Raw genomic sequence first — 21049 nt, forward strand, 5'->3', positions numbered from 1 at the left:
CATAATCAGTTTAGAGAAAATAACCTGTTTATTTTCCTATTCTCTCATCAAAAGAAAAAAAAATCATCCACCACTTCCTTCCCAATTGCTCTCCTTTTACTGTCCTAAAAAGCCAATGTCCAAGAGACAAGCTAATAAGGAAATTCAAAATGGCTCTTTTATAAAGGAATTTCTTTCTGAACTTACTCTCACAAAGAATACTCTTTTATTTAATTACAAGGAAAAGAATTGCAAAACTATTGTGACTCACTCACTGCATATCATAAAAGCAGAGGTAGAGGTACAGGTACAGAAAACCTCAAACAAGTGCTTTAGCAATTATCAGCTAATATGCTAAATCTGACTTTTTTTTAAAAAATTACTTTTGTAAAACTGTCATTTCAATTAACTATATAGATTTCAGTGATTTCATCTTAACACTGAATTTACTTATAAACACCCTAGTCTTCTACACATCTAAAGTTAAATATGAAACTAGGAGGAAAATAAATACAATTTAACCTCACATAATTAATTAGCCAAAGGACTATAAACTTACTCTGCTCGCATAAGATTTCTTGCTTCAACAATGAATAGAGTATATTTGACTACACAGTTCAAAATCCTCATTTTACAGAGGAAACTGAAAAAAGTAAAATCAATCTACCCAAATTCAGTTATTTACTCCAAGAAAAACAGAACAAGAAGCTGATCTTAATGAATAAGAGTCTTTTATTTATCAAAGAAAAATCTGTGTCAGAAAATAAACAGAATATCAACTCACTAATTTCCTATCACAAAGAAATCTACAGGCAATCCAAAACTTTCGTGACTAACTTGCAACTTTTCTTTATGGCTTCTTAGAAAAGAGGTCCTTTCACAGTAATGACCAAAAATAGCTCCATTTGTGAAGTTCCTAACATGGCTGCCATTTAGAACTGAGTCTTCATAAAATGGAATAAGGAAAAACAAAGTTGCCACAGATACACTGTTCCTCTTGCCAGAACTTACCTTTCAAAGGCCTTTCACAGAAACTGAATCAGCAATAAAAAGTTGAAGACAGTGCTAAATTTAAAGCAACAATGCTTGTTGGAGACACATTTGCCAGGAAAAAAAAAGGGGGGGGAACAATTTCTCAGTCCAAATTGTATTTTACATTTTATAAAATCTGTCAAGTACTAGCAAAGGTAGGAAAAAATCCCTCTAATAAAATATGATATAGCTTTTATATTGTGTGATTTCATATACCTAATGTTTGTAAAAGCATTTTTACATTTTCTTCTCCCATGGATTTTCATAAACTGACCTGGGTTTCTAGTCACAGACCCTAGATTAGGGCACTACAGAAGGTAAAGGTTTGATTTATAGTGAGATGGTTCCACTTGTGATTATTATCCTGGAACCAATATGGGTACAAATCAGATATCATCTGCATACACCAAGTTCAACTACCTCTACAGAACTATGGGACAACAATTTAGAAAGCAAATTTTAAAAATGAGTATAAAATGCTCTTTTTTTTTGAGACGGAGTTTCGCCCTTGTTGCCGAGGCTGGAGTACAATGGTGCGATCTCAGCTCACTGCAACCTCTGCCTCCCGGGTTCAAGCAATTCTCCTGCCTCAGCCTTCCCGAGTAGCTGGGATTATCGGCATGCACCACCACACCCAGCTAATTCTGTATTTTTAGTAGAGACGGGGTTTCTCCATGTTGGTCAGGCTGGTCTCGAACTCCCGACCTCAGGTGATCCGCCCGCCTCGGCCTCCCAAAGTGCTGGGATTACAGGCATGGGCCACCACGCCCGGCCTGCCCTCACTTTTTAACCTGCACCTAGTAATGACAAGAAGATTCAATTTAGAAGTTTTACTTGTCATAAAACATCATTTTAATTCTAATAATAATAGCAACTAATACTTACATACTATATGCACCAGGCACCGATCTAAGTATTTTAAATAAAATCCTTTAATATGACCCTATGAGGCTAATACTATTATCACTCCCCATTTTACAGATGGGAAACTGAGGTATAGTTTAAATAACTTGCTTATACTAATACAGTAATATCCAATATAGAGGTCAGATTTGAACTCAGTTTCCAGAGCCCATGCTAACGTCTCTATGAAAAAATTAGACATTTATATTCTATGACAACGTTTCATGCTTTAACTCTGCCCATAAAGAGAGTTTAGGAAACTGAATGGCACATAGTAGACACCAAATATTTCCTGAATGAAGATACTATTAGTTTAAAAATTTCCACTGTTACATATATACATGTAAACAAACATGTTTTCCTCCCGGATATCCAATCCATAAAGACCTTAATGCTCAGATTACTTATTTTCCTTCGTGCCAAATATATATTAAGATATTTATGAAGCACCTGCTGGATTCGTAACTCTCTTTCTTAAATGATGAAGCATTTCATACTTAGCTTTATAGAAGTCTTTATAAAATTTGACGTTAAAACAAGCATGAATTGTAAATAACTCAAGACAAACATACATACTAAACACACACACATATCATATAATACCAGAGTTCACTATATCTTTATTTCTTCTAATTCAGTGGAGACGATTCCCTCCTTGTCTCGCCCCAGGGACATTTGACAATGTCTGAAGAACATTTTTGGTTGTCACAAGGGGGGCTTGGGAGTATCACCTACAACTAAGAATCACCTGGTCCAAAATGTCAAGTTGACATTATTCAAGTCCCTAAATAAGGTAAGGTTGATTACCCAATCTATAGAGCAAGTTCTGACCTTTGAAGGAAAACATCAAAGTTAAAATACAGTCTACCAAAACATCATTAACAATAATAGAAACCCATCTCTTGTACCCACTCTCCATGATCTACCTGACTGAAGAGGCTAACCCTCTTATTTAATTGCTTCAGCAGTTCTCTTCTTCATGAAGTTTCACTTTGGAAACTAAGCAGTCTCAACTTTTACAAATACTCCCAAATAAAAGAAAATGACAGGTAATACAAAACCCATCCACTCATTATATAAACTTCAAATGCTGTTTATTCTCACTACACAGTCCCCTAAAGGTTGAGGGGGGGAAAAAAAGGGCCTTGAGCCCCTTGCTTTTTCCGTAAAATAAAATGATTCAAGTCAATTATAAAGTATCAATATATTATGAAAAAAATCCTCAAAGAATCTGCTCCTATGTGGTCCTATTCAGGATATGCACCACTTCTGCTTCCCTTCCCATTTATCTACTCGGTCTTCAACGTCCAGCTCAAGGCCCACTTCAAATCCAGTCCACACCAACCTCACTCTTTTCTGACTCATACTCTGACATGGTAATGAAACTAAAAGTTCTTTAAGGAAAAGAAATGGGTTCATACTTAATTATTTCTGCATCTTCAGAATTAAAAACAACCAATAAGGAAGTGTTTTCTGGCTGTACTTTATAGCAGAAATATTTAACTCTCCCCATGGAATGAAATGATTTAAAAATATAGTAAAATATTTTACCTCCTCTTCACTTTCTTTATCTTCATCATCTGAAGACTCTTCCTTGTTTTTCTTTTCATCTTCATCACTACTAGATTCATCTGACAGAATTTCAGGACATTTGGTTCGCTTAGCCTTCCTTGCCATTGCAGAACTGTTCCGTTCCTTTTTACTGCCTTTGCTAGAAGTTTTTTTAGATTTCGGCAATGGCTGCATAAAAATTTATAAAGATAACACCAATGAGGTATAATATTTCGATCAATTCTCTTCTTGATGACTTATCAACTCAATTTCTTATTCCTCTCTCAAGAAATTGTATTTACAAGCCCAGCAGCTTTACAGAGAATAATCTTTAACCGTGTCAGGTTAACCTAAAACTGTGTTACTAATAACATTTGTGTTCTAAACACCTAGTAAGACCCTTCTCAATTGTTGAGAAATATGTATTCTAGGTTCTGACACGGGACTAGAAGCTCAAGACACATTATGTTAAGCTCCAACGGCTGTTAATACTTTGTCATGATAATATTTTAAGTTAGATTTGTAATTTATTTCATCCCTACAAGCATTAAAACTGTCACTACCATCCCAGCACTTTGGGAGGCCGAGGCGGGCGGATCACGAGGTCAGGAGATTGAGACCATCCTGGCAAACACGGTGAAACCCCGTCTCTACTAAAAATACAAAAAATTAGCTGGGTGTGGTGGCGGGCGCCTGTAGTCCCAGCTACTCGGGAGGCTGCGGCAGGAGAATGGCGTGAATCCGGGAGGCAGAGCTTGCAGTGAGCCGAGATCACGCCACTGCAGTCCAGCCTGGGCAACAGTGTGAGACTCCGTCTCAAAAAAAACAACAACAACAAAAAAAACCAACAAAAAACTGTCACTGCCAAAGAAGCTCCTTGCTTTAGAAGGCCCAACACTCCAATCAAAGGAGTGGGAGAAAAACATTTTTTTTTTTTTTTTTTGAGACAGAGTCTCATTCTGTTGTGCAGTAGCTGGGATTACAAGTGTGCACCATCACGCCCAGCTAATTTTTGTATTTCTAGCAGAGACAGTGTTTCACCATGTTGGCCAGGCTGGTCTCAAACTCCTGACCTCAAGTGATCCACCCACCCTGGCCTCCCAAAGTGCTGGGATACAGGTGTGAAACACCACACCTAGCCCATAAAAAAAAATGTATAACTTTATTACCAATTATACATCCTGAATTTATGAATGAACTATACAGTTTATATTCATTACTTCTGGCCTCTACTTTCAACAATGTCAGGATCATATTCTCACTGATGCCTGTAAGTATACAATAAATGATGAGTATGTTAATTATGAAACTAAGAATATGTTGCTATTATTCTGATAATCAATTAAACCATGTATATTGAAAGCAGAGATCACCTGACGAAAATGAGTTGATTATATTAAACAACAAATTTAATTTTTAAGTGCTTTCTCAAGGAAGTTTTGCTAAATTCTAAAACTGAAAACCATAAAATTACCTAACATCAAGAATGTTAAAATGCGCATTACAGAATTAATATTTATTTCTGGGATTGAGCAACTTTTATATTCTTTTATTTCTAGCTTTGTTACTTTATTTTCTGCAATAAGCAGAAACATTAAGGTAAAATCCCATAATATAACCTTAAGGTATCCAATTGTGTAAATGTTTGTGATAACTTTAGGCAGTATTTTTCATTCAGAGAGTAGAATGACAGGTCCTTTACCTCCCAGGAACCTCCAGTCTAGGGGTCATTGTCACCTACACAAAAATTAAGAAAAAGTGGCTGCTTTGTATAATATGGTACTCTCGAGCTCTCTGCAAAGAAACCACAGAATAACCTCTAGATTGCTCCAACAACATACCCTTCTAAAGGCGCACTAGGAAACAGCCAAATTAGGTCATTCCAGGAACTTGAAGTTGGTGGATTGAAGACATTTCTCAGAGAAGATTCTCTATAAGAAATCGTGAATGCATACACATAACCTTGCTATGTGAGATACTACCATTAACAACTATTATCAGAACCTTAATCCATGTGGATAAATTCTTTGACAGCACTGTTTGGAGAAAAGGTAACTCTCACTGTCCAAGCTCTTACTACTTGTTACATGATCTCCAGGTCTCAAATGCATTAGAAAAACATAATATCCCTCACAATCTCAGCTCAGAAACCAGACACAGGTAACAAGGATGTAATCTGTATATCGAATTATTAGTATGAGGACTGAAACAGGTTCTGGATAAATCTATCCAGGAAAGTGAAAAGATGTTAAGTTATTCAAGCAGCCAATAAAAAAAAAATGCAATTCCCAAAAGTAAACGAGGAGTTTTAAAACCAAAATCCAAAAAGTAGTAATATACAAATGCCTTAGAGTTTTCCTATACTGACTCTAAAAATAGTTAAATCTATTAATCAAAATCCAGTGTCAATAGCATTATCTCTTTTTGGAAACAAAATCTGATTAACAAAATAAGGTAAAGTACAATAGAAGGATAGGAAAGCAATCAATGATTAATGTTGTATTCACTTAACAATTGAAAAATTGTTAAAGAGGAGAAAAAGGAAACTGCTGGTAGCATAGTAAATAGCTCTAGGACAGACATGGTGGCTCATGCCTGTAATCCCAACACTTTGGGAGGCCAAGATAAGAAGATCACTTGAGCTCAGGAGTTTGTGACCATCTTGGACAATATAGTGAGCCCTTGTCTCTAAGAAAATGTAAAATTTAGCCACACATGGTGGCATACACCTAATAGTCCCAGTTACTTGGGTGGCTGAGGTGAGAGGATCACCTGAGCCCAGGAGGTCAACGCTGCATTGAGCCATGATCGTACCACAACACTCCAGTCTAGGCAACAGAGTAAAACACTGTCTCCAAAAAAATAGAAAAGAAAATAGCCTGAGCTCGATACTATCAAATTAAGGAGTAATCATCACAGAATCACATACAAAAAACTGACATAAGAGTTAGATTCTATATGACAAGAAAAAACAGATTCTCACAGTGTGGTTCAAGGACTTTGGGGTTTCCTGAGACCTTTTTCGGAGTCTCCGAGGTAGAAACTATTTTCATAATAATAGCAACACTATTTATCTGCTCTTTTCACTGTGTTGACATTTGTACTAATTGCAAAAGCAAAGGAAAGCAAAGGTGGGTAAAACTGATGGCACCTTAGTACTAATCAAGGAAGCAACATATATTAGTCATTGTATTCCTCACAACCACACACGAGCAGAAACAAAAAAGGCAAATGGTTTCACTTAATAACGTCCTTGATAAAGCAATACATACTGTTAACTCTGAAGTACATGTCTTTCTAGTATCTGTGACAAAATGGAAGATATACATAAATATGGCTACAACTGAAGTTCAATGGTTTTCTGAAGGAAGAGCATTTGTGTATCTGAGTTGTGAGCTAAACACGCTCCAAGCTCCTTTTTCATAGAACACCACATTTTTTTTTTTTTTTGAGACAGTCTCGCTCTGTCGCCCAGGCTGTAGTGCAGCAGCACGATCTCGGCTTACTGCAAGCTTCACCTCCCAGAGAACACCACTTTTTAAAAGAACAAATATGGCTAACTCAGACTTAGGTATCTGATATCGAGATGTTCTCAAAAATGAACAAGGTGAGCTTGTCACTTCAAGGAAAACTGAGAGCATTTATCGCCAATGATAAATGTTATGATTTCAAGTGGAAATTAGAATTCTGGAAAATTCACATCTACTACTGTGAACTTGATAGTTTTCCAAGGCCTAAGTAATTTTTCTGATGAGATGGTGTTTATATCAATGAGCATGATTTAATGACTATTCAATAGAACATCAACATTTGGAACACATAATTCAGGGAACCAATATTTACAAACGGTAAATGTATGTTACAAAACTATACATACAAGACCCAAGTTAATTAACCTGGTTTCAGACCTACATTAAACATTACAACTAATCTTTAGGAAACTACAACTTATGTAGAGTTTTGGTATTGTACGGTATCAAAAAGAGAATATACACAATTATCTAAAAAGACTTTAAAAATATTCTTTTTATGTAAGGCTCAGTTTTCTTTATATACTTATTGAGACAGGATCTCATTCTGTCACCCAGGATGGAATGCAGTAGCATGAATATAGCTCACTGCCGCACTGACCTCCTGAGTTCAGGCTTCCACCTCAGCCTCCCAAGTGGCTGGGATTACAGGAGTGTGCCTCAGCGCCTGGCTAATTTCTTCTTGAGACAGCCTCACTCTGTCACCCAGGCTGGTCTTCAACTCCTGAGCTCAAGTGATCCACCTGCCTTGGCCTCCCAAAGGGTATGGATTACAGGCATAAGCTACTGCATCAGGCCCTTCATAAATTTTAAACAAAACAATACATTGCAAAAGACTGAATGTGGCCAGGCGCAGTAGCTCATGCCTGTAATCCCAGCACTCTGAGAGGCCGAGGCGGGCAGATCACCTGAGGTCAGGAGTTCGAGACCAGCCTGGCCAACATGGGAAAACCCTATCTCTATTAAAAATACAAAAATTAGCCAGGTATGGTGCCACACGCCGATAATCCCAGCTACTGCAGAGACTGAGGCAGAAGAATCGCTTGAACCTGGGAGACAGTGGTTGCAGTGAGCAGAGATTGTGCCACTGCACTCTAGCCTGGGCAACAGAGTGAGAATCTGTCTCAAAACAACAGTAACAACAACAACAACACAAAAAGACTGAATGCAGAAGCAAATGGTAATCAAGCTGTTTTCTCTTAAGCCAGACATTAAACAGATGTACAAAAACATAAAATGCAACTCTTTTAATTCTTTTGAAAAGTTATTTTTCATAGAAAATATTATTTTTAACATTTTAAAATAAAAATTTTTCAGTTCTAATGTCAAATACAGTGAAGATCAAAATAACTCATATTAAAAAAAGCTCTTGGGGTCCTCACTAATTTTTTAAGAGGGCAACAGTATCCTGAAACCAATAAATTGGAAAACCACTGAGAAAAAGATAAATGTAAAAATATCTGTCATAACAACCTAGTAAAAATTGCTTCTGAGTAAATAGTGATCACCTTGCCTCACACTAAATCCTTAAAAAATACAAGTATAGCTATAGTAAAAGTTAGAAAATAAGAAGTATTTTGTCTTTAAATAAGCCAATTTAAAACACCAAAAATCATCATACCCCTTGCGTTTGTAGTTGTATAACAAAAGTTTACACCTTAAGTGCTGTTTTTCTGTCCTCGTGCAGCTAAGGGTAGTAAGGACCAAGGGCAGACCAAAACAAAGTCCCAGAGCTATTTTCGGGTTTTGATTAATGCCATCTCCCATCACAGATGGCATTCCCCTGAACTCCTAGGCCTGCTAGATCTCTCACACTTCCTTTCCTGTCAAGATGGGGAAGAATATAAAAACATTTGCTGACAGACCTAAATCACACTAAAAATGCAAGGTCATGTAACACTTCAACAGACATTTTAAGTCACCTATGTCATTTGTTACCATTAAATAATTAGGGCAAACCTACTAGCTTTTAGGAAGAGTGAGAAAACTATAAGGCCATTTTACTTCCCTGTCTGGCTCCTGGGCTCTGCTGCGGATTCTGGAAACCTAATATAGGAAACTTGCAAGAGTTAGCTTTTAAATGTCACTTTTTAATAATTTATTCCAGGATCTAGGAAAACATCCAGTTCTAATATACCCCCTATTTTGTCTTCACTTGATTACACGTTGCACTCCTTCCCTCCAGCCTTGCACCTCATCCTCAGCCCAACCTCTTCCTATTCTTCCAGTGTCTTCTAGATACCTAACCCTGACTACTAGTACTTTCTGTCCCTTCTGACATTAATTCACTATTCTTAACCTTATATCCCTTGTATCTGATTTTCTGAAGCAACATATCCCTATGGCATCTATATTATTTCTATCAGGAAATTATTGCAGATACGTCAACAGAAGGTATATTCTTTGAATGTAGATATGAATGAATACTGACAGCCATGCTGTTATTAATCAACTTTCGTTTCATATAAAGGTTATGAATAACTGATTTCTTATGAAAAAAATAAAAATTGATCCTCACTTTGCCAGAAGGCTTTGGATGCATTAAGAAATTCAAGATCCTCTTCACTAGTTCACTATTTACACCTGATCTCTCCAAATCAAGAACCTCACAGATGCTCTTTAACATGGCATTTCTAAATCTGAAACAGAAAATGGAAGAAACCAAGGTGTTAATATAGGCAAGCTTACAAATGTTCTCCACAATATAAAGGGAAAGCCGACCAAATTGGCTCAGTTACATACATTTAAAAAAGTGGCCAATGCTTCTATGAATCTTTTTTTTTTTTTTGAGACAGTTTCACTCTTGTTGCCCAGGCTAGAGTGCAATGGCCCAATCTTGGCTCACCACAACCTCCGCCTCCCAGGTTCAAGCAATTCTCCTGCCTCAGCCTCCCAAGTAGCTGGGATTACAGGCAGGCGCCACCACAGCCGGCTAATTTTGTATCTTTAGTGGAGATGGGGTTTCTCCATGTTGGTCAGGCTGGTCTCGAACTCCCGACCTCAGGTGATACGCCTGCCTCAGCCTCCCAAAGTGCTGGGATTACAGGTGTGAGCCACTGTGCCTGGCCCGAATGTGATTTAACATTAAAAAATAAACTGAAAGCATATTAATCAAAATACAGTATTTATAAAAATAACTTACTTTTTCAACATTTCTTCCTTCTTTTTATATTGGACACTTCCTTTTTCAAACGGAAAGCCACTGAACTGACCCACATTCTTCTTTAATGAGGACACCTGAAAATGTTCCTTATTATTAATGCTATTTATTACCCAGTAATGTACACAAGAATAAATTCAAAGCCAATTCAAAGCCAACATCTTTATTTTCATACCTGTCTGTAAGTTACAATACTGGCTGAACAGTCAACCAATTCAATATGGGTTCAATATTCAACATTTCTTATTCAAAACTGAAAAATGTATTTGTCATTAACATATTAACATTATAAAAATCCTACAAACTTAAGTTTCTGAAAAAAAAATTTGAAAAAATTTTCACTGGGGAATTTTTACCACAATCAAAAGTTATCTGACAGTACCAGGGGATGTGGAAAGTTACTACTTAAAAATATATCCTTTTCATAAGTAATAAAGTTACTAGTAACTCTTCTTTTCCAAATCAAGGACTTTATTCTTTCAAAGCAAAGAATAGCGAGTACCACAAAAAGTTAATACCGTTCACTAGTTATGGGACTTGTGTAAATTAAATTGGTTTAAGGATTAAATGAGATTAACAGACTCACTGAAAATAAATTATGTCATGCGTCAGACATTCTATTCTACCTCATTCTAACACCCAACTTTACTTTGCCCACGTACAACCTAAAGCAGTTCCATCAATTACATAATATACTAAGTTATATGTACAGCATAATAACAATCCTTTAGCAAAAAACTATCATCCAATTTATCAGGTATTTGCTAAAAATGAGATACAATTATACCAAATCACTTATTCTGAATGTTGAGAAAATCCAAAAACATGAATTTCTTTCTATACATTTAAAGGTCACTAAAACCATCACAATTTGGATTTCATAATTTGAAATTTCAGTTTTGAATAAAAACTACTACAGGAGAAAGAGCCCTAGAGCTGGGCATACTGGCTCACACCTGTAATCCCAACACTTTGGGAGGCCAAGGTGGGAGGACTGCTTGAGCTCAGGAGTTCAAGACCAGCCTGGGCAACATGGCAAAACTCTGCCTCTACAAAAAGTAAAACAATTAGCCAGACACGGTATGGTGGCATGCACCTGTGGTCCCAGCTACTTGGGAGGCTTAAGTGGGAGGAACACTTGAGCCCAGGAGGTTGAGGCTGCAGTGAGCCATGTATTGCACACTGCACTCCAGCCTGGGTGACAAAGTGAGACCATGTCTTAAAAAAAAAAAAAAAAAAAAAGAAGAAGACGACAGAGCCCTGGATATTATAATCCAATTGCTAATATCCAGCTGTTTCCTGTGATAAATCATTTAATAAGTATATACCTCAGTCTGCTCAGTCATAAAGTGTGGAAACTGAACTAGTGGATCACTAACATTTACAGAAATTGATTCCATTGTGAAGTAATATACAAGTAGGTTTAAAGTGTAAAAACATCTTACAGTGCCTGGCCTGTTGTAAAGCAGTTTGTGTAGATTTCTAAGTTCATCGGTTTTCTTCTTACTTAGAAAAAAATGTATCCTCTCAATTTCACAAAGTTTCTGCCCCTTTCCTAGGAAAAAAAAAAAAAAATCACAATTAAATACCCATGGCTTACTAATACATTTACAAAGTTAACTTAATGGGAATTATTTTCACAGCATAATTTACATGTAATTCTGCTCTTACAGAGCAAATTAAATAAAATTATACCGAAAGTATAAAACACTACCTTGCTGATACTAAACTACAAACCATTGTTTTCACAAATTTAGGCACTTTCACCACAAAATGAAAGCAAGCTAGAATAAACTTACCTTGTGCAATTGTAAATGGCTCTCTCTGTAAGGAAGAGACTTGCATTGTCAACCTCTCTACTTTTTTCTTTTCCCTCTTGCCTTCCACGATGAGACTCTTTTCTAGAAATTAATTTAGTATTTCTTAATTAACAAAAAGCTTAAACATTGTATTAACTTTATTAGATAAACATGTAGAACAAAGTCCCCAAAACCTAATACTTTATTCTTCTTCTGAGCATGGTTTTGGAAAGCAAATGACATAAAAGATGAAAACACTTGATTAGTTAATAGAGCACCATGAACATTTTTTCAGAGTAACATTTTACTCACCTGGCACTCACAGGGACTCAGTTAAAAAAAAAAAAAAATTAGAAAGCAAACTAATTTTTATCCAACTAAAATTACTGCCATTACAGTCCAGTCACTTCGTTTGTGAAAAAAATCTAGCTCTGTTTAATCTTTGGACATCATTCTATTTAATAACTGAGATTCAGTTTGCTGTACTTCAGGAATAATCAAATTTAGACTGGGAGATTAAGAACTTCAAAAGATATAGAGAGAACAATAATAATTTAGTAAACTGACAAAAGAGACACAAATAAAAGACTTCCAGGCAGAACAGCCTGAAGTACCTGGGTAAGATAAAACTCTCCAAGTTTACAATTAATGCAATCAACTGACAGAGCATTACTTTGTAGTTTACGAATAACATTCATAATGATGACCATAAATCGCTCTGAAAAAAGTTAAATTGTAGTCACAAAAATCTATAGAGAGGTGCAGTGGCTCACAGCAATAATGCTGACACTTTGGGAAGCCAAGGCAGGAGGATCGCTTGAGCCCACGAGTTTGAGACCAGCCTAGGCAACATATTGAGACCCTATCTCCATTTAAAAAAAAAAAAAAAAAAAAGACCAGGCATGGTGGTTCACGCCTGTAATCCCAGCACTTTGGGAGGCTGAGGTGGGTGGATCACGAGGTCAGGAGATCAAGACCATCCTGGCTAACTCAGTCAGGAGATCGAGACCATCCTGGCTAACTCGGTCAGGAGATCAAGACCATCCTGGCTAACGTGGTAAAACCCCATCTCTACTAAAAAATACAAAAAATTAGCCGGGCATGGTATCAGGCGCCTGTAGTCCCAGCTACTCGGGAGGCTGAGGCGGAAGAAAGGTGTGAACCCAGGAGGTGGAGCTTGCAGTGAGCCGAGATCGCGCCACTGCACTTCAGCCTGGGCGACAGAGCAAGACTCCGTCTCAAAAAAAAAAAAAATCTAGAAAACAGGTAGCATATACTTCAAAATTCAAAACATTAAGCTCCATTTATCTAAAATAAAATCATTTTTGAATGAAATAAAGTCAGATAAAAGAATACTATATATTGTTTGAGGTTCTGCCATTTATTTAATGCCTGTGTTGTGCAGCTGCACTCAATACTAAGGGGATAAATGGATGATAAAGACTGCGTATCTTTTGAAAAAGATGCTACTAAAGAAATGAGACATAAATATACGCCAACATAAAAGATAATAAAACATCTTAAGAAAGATATAATACAAATAAATTGCTGTGCACTGAGGAGGAACTGATTATTTTGGGACTAGAGAAAAAGGAACAAAGCACGTGTGCTGGCTTTTAAAGACAGCTTAGATGTGTAAGGATTTGCACAGAAAGAATACTTCAAGAAAAAGGGCTATCAACAGGTATATTCTGGCCATGTTGTACAGAATGAAGACCAATCACACTAAAAGAACCCCTACTATCACTCAACTTCATCAAGTTAGTGATTTAAACCATTTGCTTGTCTCTGATTACCAACTACAAGCTAATAACTTCCCAGTCAATCTCCAAGCCACAACTTTCATCTGAGATTCATATTAACTAATATTGTCTCAGGATCTGTGAGGGATTGATTCCAGGATGCCCCTCAGATGCCAAAATCCATGGATGCTCAAGTCCCTTATTTTTTTAAAAAATGGTGTAGTATTTACATATAATCTATGACCATCTTCCCATATACTTTATATCATCTGTAGATTACTCATAATGACTAATACTACTTAACTGATATGTAAATAGTTGTTATACTGCATTGTTTAGGAATAATAAAAAAATCTGTACATGTTCAGTACAGATGCAACCATCCATTTTTACCAATTTGTGGTTGATTGAATCCACAGATGAGGAACCCACAGATATGGAGAGCCAACAGCATATGCCTGTCTGTCATCTGGACAGCTCCAATTCATGTCCTACAGGCACCTAAACTCAAAATATTCAAAGGAAAAATCATAATCATCTCCAAACTTGCTCACTTTGTGAATTTTTTTCAAAAAACATTAATACCATCCACCCACCTGCCAAAGACAGAAACCTAAGAGTCATCTTTTACTAGTCATTTCTCTCACTTCCCTTTTCCCCAAAACCACTGCCAATTTTGGCTAATCTGACCCCTTTTTTAGGACAGACTTCAGAGGATATATGAGAAAGCCTGGGTGCCCGGGCAGAAGCCTGCTGCAGGGGTGGAACTCTCACAGAAAACTGCTACTCAGTGCCAGGCGTGGTGGTTCATTCCTGTAATCCAGGCCCTTTGGGAGGCAGAGACGGGCAGGTCACTTGAGCTAAGGAGTCTGAGACCAGCCTGGGCAACATGGTAAAACCTTGCCTCTACAAAAAATACAGAAAGTACCCGGGCATGGTGACGCATGCCTGTGGTTCCTGAGGTGAGAGGATTGCTTGAGCCTGGGAGGCAGAGTTTGCAGTGAGCTGAAATCATGTCACTGCACTCCAGCCTGGGTGAAAAGTAAGACCTTGGCTCCAAAAAAAAAAAAAAAAAAAAAAAACCCAAAAAATAAGAAAATCTCTACTAGGGCAGTGTGGAGGGGAAATGGGGGGTGGGCCCCTAGATTCACCACCAAGGCTCTATTGGCTAGTGGAGCTGTGGGAAGGGGGCTGCCACCTCCAAACTCCGGAATGGTAGAGCCACAAACAGCTTGCATCCTGAGCTGCCCAAAGCCTTGGGACCCCTCACCCCTTGCACCAGCGTGCCCTGGATGCCGGACATGGAGTAAAAGGAGATAATTTTGGAGCTTTAAGATTTAAAGACTGCCCTGCTAGGATTCCGACTTGCAGGCCGGGCGCGGTGGCTTAAGTCTGTAATCCTAAAACTTTGGGAGGCTGAGGTGCACAGATCACCTGAGGTCGGGAGTTTGAGACCAGCCTGACCAACATGGAGAAACCCTGTCTCTATTAAAAATACAAAATCAGCCAGCTGTGGTGGCACATGCCTGTAATCCCAGCTACTCGAGAGGCTGAGGCAGTAGAATCCCTTGAACCTGGGAGGCAGAGGTTGCGGTTAGCCGAGATCAGGCCATTGCACTCCAGCCTGGGCAACGAGAGCTAAACTCCGTTTCAAGAAACAAACAAACAAATAAACACAGAAAACCAAAAACCAAACCAGACTGTGTGGGGCCTATTGCACCTTTCTTTTGGCCTTTCTCCCTTTTGGAATGGGAATTTTACCCAATGTCTGTACCATCGTTGTATCTTGGGAGTAAATAACTTGTTTTTGATCTCACAGGCTCATAGGTGGAAGAAACTCACCCTCAGATGAAACTTTGGACTTACAAACTTGGGACTTTTGTGTTAATGCTGAAACAAGAGCGGACTTTGGGGGACTACTGCGAAGGCACAACTGAATCTTGAAATGTGAGAAACACATGAGAGTTGGGGGACCAGGGGTGCAATGATATGCTTTGGATGTTTGCCCCCTCCAAATTTCATGTTGAAAAGTGATTTGCAATGTTGGAGGTGAGGCCTGGTAAGGTGATTAAATCATGGGGGCAGATCCCTCATGAATGGCTTAGCATGGTAATCCTTGGTGGTGAGTGAGTTCTCTCAAGATTTGCTTGTTTAAAAGAGCGTGGCACCTCTTTCTACCACTTGCTCCCACTCCCAAATCAAATGCCTGCTCCCCCTTTGTCTTCTGCCATGATTGGAAGTTTCCTGAGGCCTTCACCAGAAGCAAATGCTGGCGTCATGCTTCTTGTACTGTCTGCAGAACCACGAACCAATTAAACGTATTCTCTTTATAAATTACCCTGCCTCAAGTATTTCTTTATAGCAACGCAAAAAAAAAAAAAAAAAAAAAAAAAAGCCTAATACAGAAAGTATTTCACTATCTGGCTTCCATGATGCCTCAATTCTAAAGTTAAATATTCAGGGTTAAGTAGAATAAAAACTTTCACAATTCTGCTTGTCCCACAAACACCTCAAATTAGTAAAAAGAATAATAAATCAGAGCTACAATAAAACTATTAGGGGATAAACTTTCTACAACATCACGTTTTAAAAAATAATTTGTCTAGAACAAAACATGGGATTCTTTCAACTACCAACTGTTCCCCATGCATTATTGTGTTGGCCACTTACAGTATATTTACATGACTTCTCTAATTTTTTCCTGACATGAAGAAAATTCACCATTTCTTTGGCATCTCAACCCTGCCCCCACCAGAAGACTAAAATACAAACAAAAAATTGGAGAAAAAGTGCATAGCCTCTTTGGCTAGTAGCGAGATAGTGCAGCCAATTTTGTAGTTGTATTAAAAATAATTTTAAAATAACATATTGTTAAGCAATAGTTTATGTAAAAACTTATATTTAAAAAGCCATGCTTTACTTAAATATGCCCTTCCTAGGGCACATACCACTTTAAACAAACAAAAGGCATACCTTGTAATCTTAACCCAGATTGTGACCACAGGCTGGTTGAGGCTTAAAAAAGAAATCCCGGTTTAGGAAGAGAGCTTCAACCTCTTCCCAAGTGTGGCTGAGTCGTAAACATATACGAAATAAATCCAGACTAAGCTAATATCAAACAATGCGAAGAGATGCGACTCGGATTTTTAAATGTTTGAAAACATGTCAAGAAGCGGGTACACCTGAAACAGACACTGCATATGCATCCTGGATAAACTGACGCAGCACACTCCTCCACTCTGTCAAGTTTCCGTTTCACACCTCCAGTCAAATCAGGGCTCATATCGCCCTCCCCTGAAACAGACACAGGTTCGAAACCGAGACAGTGCTGGGCTCACATTTAACTTTCTTTCAGAGTTCACTTTTTTCATTTTTAATTACTTTCTCAAGTAGCAACAGCTTTCACCGCTGTTTGCCAGGGAGGGAAACTTTCTGGTAAATGTAAAAATATTTTAAAGTATTCAAATACTTCCAGGTCTAGCCTTATTAACTTCAGTCTTAACGGGCTGCACCAAGACCTTACAATAACTTCAAAAGGCAAAAGATGTGTAATGAAAAGGACAAAATTAGAACATCCACTTAGCAACTTCAAAGGTGCACACACACAGTTAAAAAACATCAAATCCAAGACCTACAAACTTCCCGTCAAACGATGAAATGTTAACGAACATTTAAAGCGGACGAGAAGTCAGCTGTACTCCAATACATCTCTACCACGCTAACAAATACTTTAAAAACCGGAATACACAGTCAATTCTACGCCATCGCTCAACACAAAAGCAGATAAATTGTGCACACATTCTCGCTGAAAATCACTCCGACTTCAAGCCTCTAAATACCAAAAGAGCAAGAAAACTGTTTCCTGGGTGAAAAAAACAAAAAAACTTCGGTCTGAAAAATCCATCAGTTGGGATGCGACTCCCCCCACCTTTTTCCTCCTCCTCCTCCTCGTCGTCCTCGTCCTCTTCCTCCTCGCTTTCCTCTCTGGGACCGGGAATTTCAGGTTCTTTCTCGGACGCGGGCTGGGTGGGGGTTCCCTCTCCCTCCGCAGCAGGGGCCGAGGCGGACATACTGTGAACCTGCATGCGAGGAGAAAGCCGGACGTCTCGGTCCTCCTACTCCCGCGGGCAGGACCGGGCGGCCACCCTAAATGATGCGACCCTTCCCGCGGGACACCTTCCCTGAAAGTTGCCTCCTCCCATGGCCGGGACGGCAGCGCTCAGTCCCCAGGGGCCGCTTCCCTCCCGCTCCGCCGCCGCCGCCGTCCAGGGATTCCCGAGGCGGGAAACCGCGCCCGCTGCCCCCGCCCGGCCTGCGCTGTTCCCGGCCCGGCCCGGCCCGGCCCCAGCTGCCGGCCCTCCACGTCCCCTCCCCCGCCCCAGGCCGCCGTCCAAATGGCCGCGTCCCTCCCCCGTCGGCCGCAGCAGGGGCGACCGGGCCTCCGCCGTCCCGATGCAGCCCTTACCGCGGATTTCGGCCGCCGCGGGCCTGGCACGCGAGGGCACGAGGAGGTTCTGGGAGGCGGCGGCGGCCGACGCCGAGGAGAAGGCGCGCGGGCCGCTGTCTGGCGTGACGCTCGCGCCGCGCGCTCAGCTCCCCAGAATCAACAAGATTTTCAAAATGGCGGTTCGGGAAGGAGAGCGGGAATGCGGCGACCAATCAGGGCCGCGAGCTGGGAGTTGGCGGGCGCGGGGCGGAGGAGGCGGGGCGGCCGGGCGCCTCCGCGGGAAGCCCGGGCGGGCGGGACCGTGAGGGGTCGCCTCGGCCGCGGGCGGAGGGATGCGCGCTTGGGGCTCTCCCCGGCTGCGCCTGGAGTGCGGTCGGCGCTCGGGCCCCGGAGTGCGGGCGGGCAGTGTCCCGTGGGGCGGGCGGGGGCGGGAGCTGGAGGCGAGGCGGCCTGGCAGCGCGGAACGGAAGGACGCTAGGGGGCCTGCGTGTTTATTGTCTCCACCGTCGCTTCCTGGAAAAGATGATGAGCAGTCCCGGGCCGCGGAGAGGCGCGGCGGGCGGCGGTAAAGAAGTTTAGAGATCCCGAAGTCGCTATCGACAGTGTTTCTCTGAGGCGGAGGAGAATTAATCAGCGGTCTCATCAGTGCCCCAGAAATCATGCTGGGTGATAGATAACTCCCAAATCTGCTGTGTTTCTGAGGACCCCATCGCTTGTAAGGTGCCCGTAAGGAAAAAGATCCTACCTGCCACGTTAAAGGTTCACATAGCCAGCCACATAGATTTACACCCCTGTAAATATAAGGGGAGAGGCTCCCTTCCACCCCATTCTTTCCCCTCTCCTCTCTCACACACACTGTTTTATAATAGAGGAAATATGTTGTTTGGCCGGGTCCAGACCCTTCTCCCAGAGTTCTAGGCCATCCATGCAGATGCTTTTTACACATTCAACACTGCAGACACTCAAAGCAGTATCTTCCCTGCTCAATGCTGCCTTCTTTTGTATGTGATTTCCTTTATTTTCTCCCAGCTCTTCAACCACTAGCTCACCTGAAGGATCCTTGTACTCAGCGGACTTTATAGAAATGTGATCAGTGAAATTTGCTTGGACTCTGGGTTGCAGGACAAAAATTAGACATTTTCTTTGAATCTTCCCTTTTCCTTTTGTTCCCCTTCCAAAACATACGCGAATAGTGTTATTTCTACCCTCAAACTGTATACCATTTTCCACACTATTGATCCCACTCAAATCCTATCCACACTCCACAGCTTGTCTCTCTTTGCTGCCTGCAACGTGGTTGGGAGTGGGGGGGTTGTGTTTCACCCCCTATTTGTGTTACAGCTCTTTCAGTCCTACCATTTGGCAGGTCCTGAGTTCTGGTCCTGTGTCCAGGAAGAATGAGGCACACAAACAACTGGAGAGTGAGCAAGGTGGACAGGAGCTTCACCGAGTGACAGAACAGCTCTCCTGAGACCTGAAGTGGGTTGCTCCTTTCTGCAGGGGGGTTGTCCCGACTAGCGTCCTGCCCTCAGTGGAGAGGAGACCCATAGTGGGCAGCTCCTTTCTGCAGGCAGGTGGTCCTGACGAGTTGAGGAGACCAAAGTGGGTAGCTCCTTCCTGCAGCTGGTAGGCCTGAGCGCTGACTGAGTCTGGGGTTTTTATGGGCTCAGAAGGGAGGAAGTGTTTGCTGATTGGCCCATGGGTGGGCCCAGAAAAAGCACCATTAGTTCTCACTCTGGGCTACAGACTCTGCCTGGAACCGGCCACTGGGCCCCCCAGGCTTCAGGCCATCCCTGGCTTGAAGGTGGGCGGGGACCTACCCCTTTCCCCCCAGGAACGCGTCTGCCTCCCACCATCAACATGTCATCCATGGCGCCCAGGCTGTTTGTGCCGAGGGGTGCCTGCAGGCCCCACCAGCCTCTTTCTCGCACTCGTTGGTGCCCAAAGTCCAGAGAGGGCCAAGGTGGCAGGTGGCTGGTGTGTCAGTGCTGCCCTGAACACATGCACACCGAGGTGGGTTGCAGCAGCGCCCATGCTTGGCCACAACTTTACTCTGCCTTGGAGCGGGCCCTGGGAGTGAGTAGAGGGTAGAGGCCTGTTCCCAGGCACATTCTTTTTTTTTTTTTTTTTTTTTTTTTTGAGACAGGGTTTCACTCTGTCACCCAAGCTAGAGTGCAGTGGCGTGTTCTTGGCTCACTGCAACCTCAGGAGCAGGCACTTTCAAGCCTGCAGGGGCAGAGGGCTTCCTGGGCCCCCAAGAGTGCAGGGATATCTGAGTACAGAGCTGCGGCTGGATGGCTGCAGCTGTGCCCAGGAACATGGGTCTCCCACCTTGCCAACGTGGTAGGGGACGGCGCTCTTGTGCATTCCTGGCCCCCGCTGACTCTGAGGAGTGTGCAGCTCTGGCTGCGCCTTCCATACTGCAGCTGGCATCCCCTCAGCAGCTGCTCCAGACAGGCTGCCACTGCCATCAAGACAATGAGCAAGTGAATATATATTATATGACAATTAGTGATAGCAGCAAAGCAAATTAAAGAAGATAGGAAATACCAGTAGGGTGGATGGGATTTTGTTTTACATATTCAACAATTAAGCAACATCTTATTAAGAAGATGACATTTTAAAAGATCCTAAGAAAATGAGAGATCTGAAGACCGACTAGGTTATTCCAAAGAATGCTGTAGAGTTTTGGATGTGGGGCACGAGAGTCAGCTAGAAATCAGTGATGACCTTGGAGTTTTTGGTTCAACAGCTGTGAGAACAGAAGTGGCTATTCGTTGAGATGAGAAAGACTTCAGGGGTGGGGGTGGGCAGGATGGTTTTAGAGGGGAAACTGCAGGAGGTGGGAATGAGTTGTTTTGTTTTAGACATGTTAGTTTTGACAATTCAAAATGGAGATTCAGGAG

General features: G+C 41.1%; 1 protein-coding gene across 2 annotated transcripts in view; it reads right to left on the minus strand.

The window, feature by feature from the left end:
* The window catches only part of DEK (DEK proto-oncogene), a 40410-nt gene extending 21857 nt beyond the window's left edge, over positions 1–18553 (minus strand). For both annotated transcript variants that reach the window (XM_054490508.2, XM_063665860.1), the window contains exons 1-7: positions 18162–18553; positions 17625–17775; positions 11955–12056; positions 11601–11710; positions 10138–10232; positions 9514–9634; positions 3466–3654 (exon numbers count right to left, since the gene is read on the minus strand). In XM_054490508.2, coding sequence (XP_054346483.1) covers positions 3466–3654; positions 9514–9634; positions 10138–10232; positions 11601–11710; positions 11955–12056; positions 17625–17766 — 759 coding nt within the window. In that variant the 5' untranslated portion in view covers positions 17767–17775; positions 18162–18553. The remainder of the gene's footprint in view (positions 1–3465; positions 3655–9513; positions 9635–10137; positions 10233–11600; positions 11711–11954; positions 12057–17624; positions 17776–18161) is intronic.
* Between the last annotated feature and the right edge of the window lie 2496 nt (positions 18554–21049).

This window comes from Pongo pygmaeus, chromosome 5, assembly GCF_028885625.2.
Source record: "Pongo pygmaeus isolate AG05252 chromosome 5, NHGRI_mPonPyg2-v2.0_pri, whole genome shotgun sequence".
NCBI lineage: Eukaryota > Metazoa > Chordata > Mammalia > Primates > Hominidae > Pongo > Pongo pygmaeus.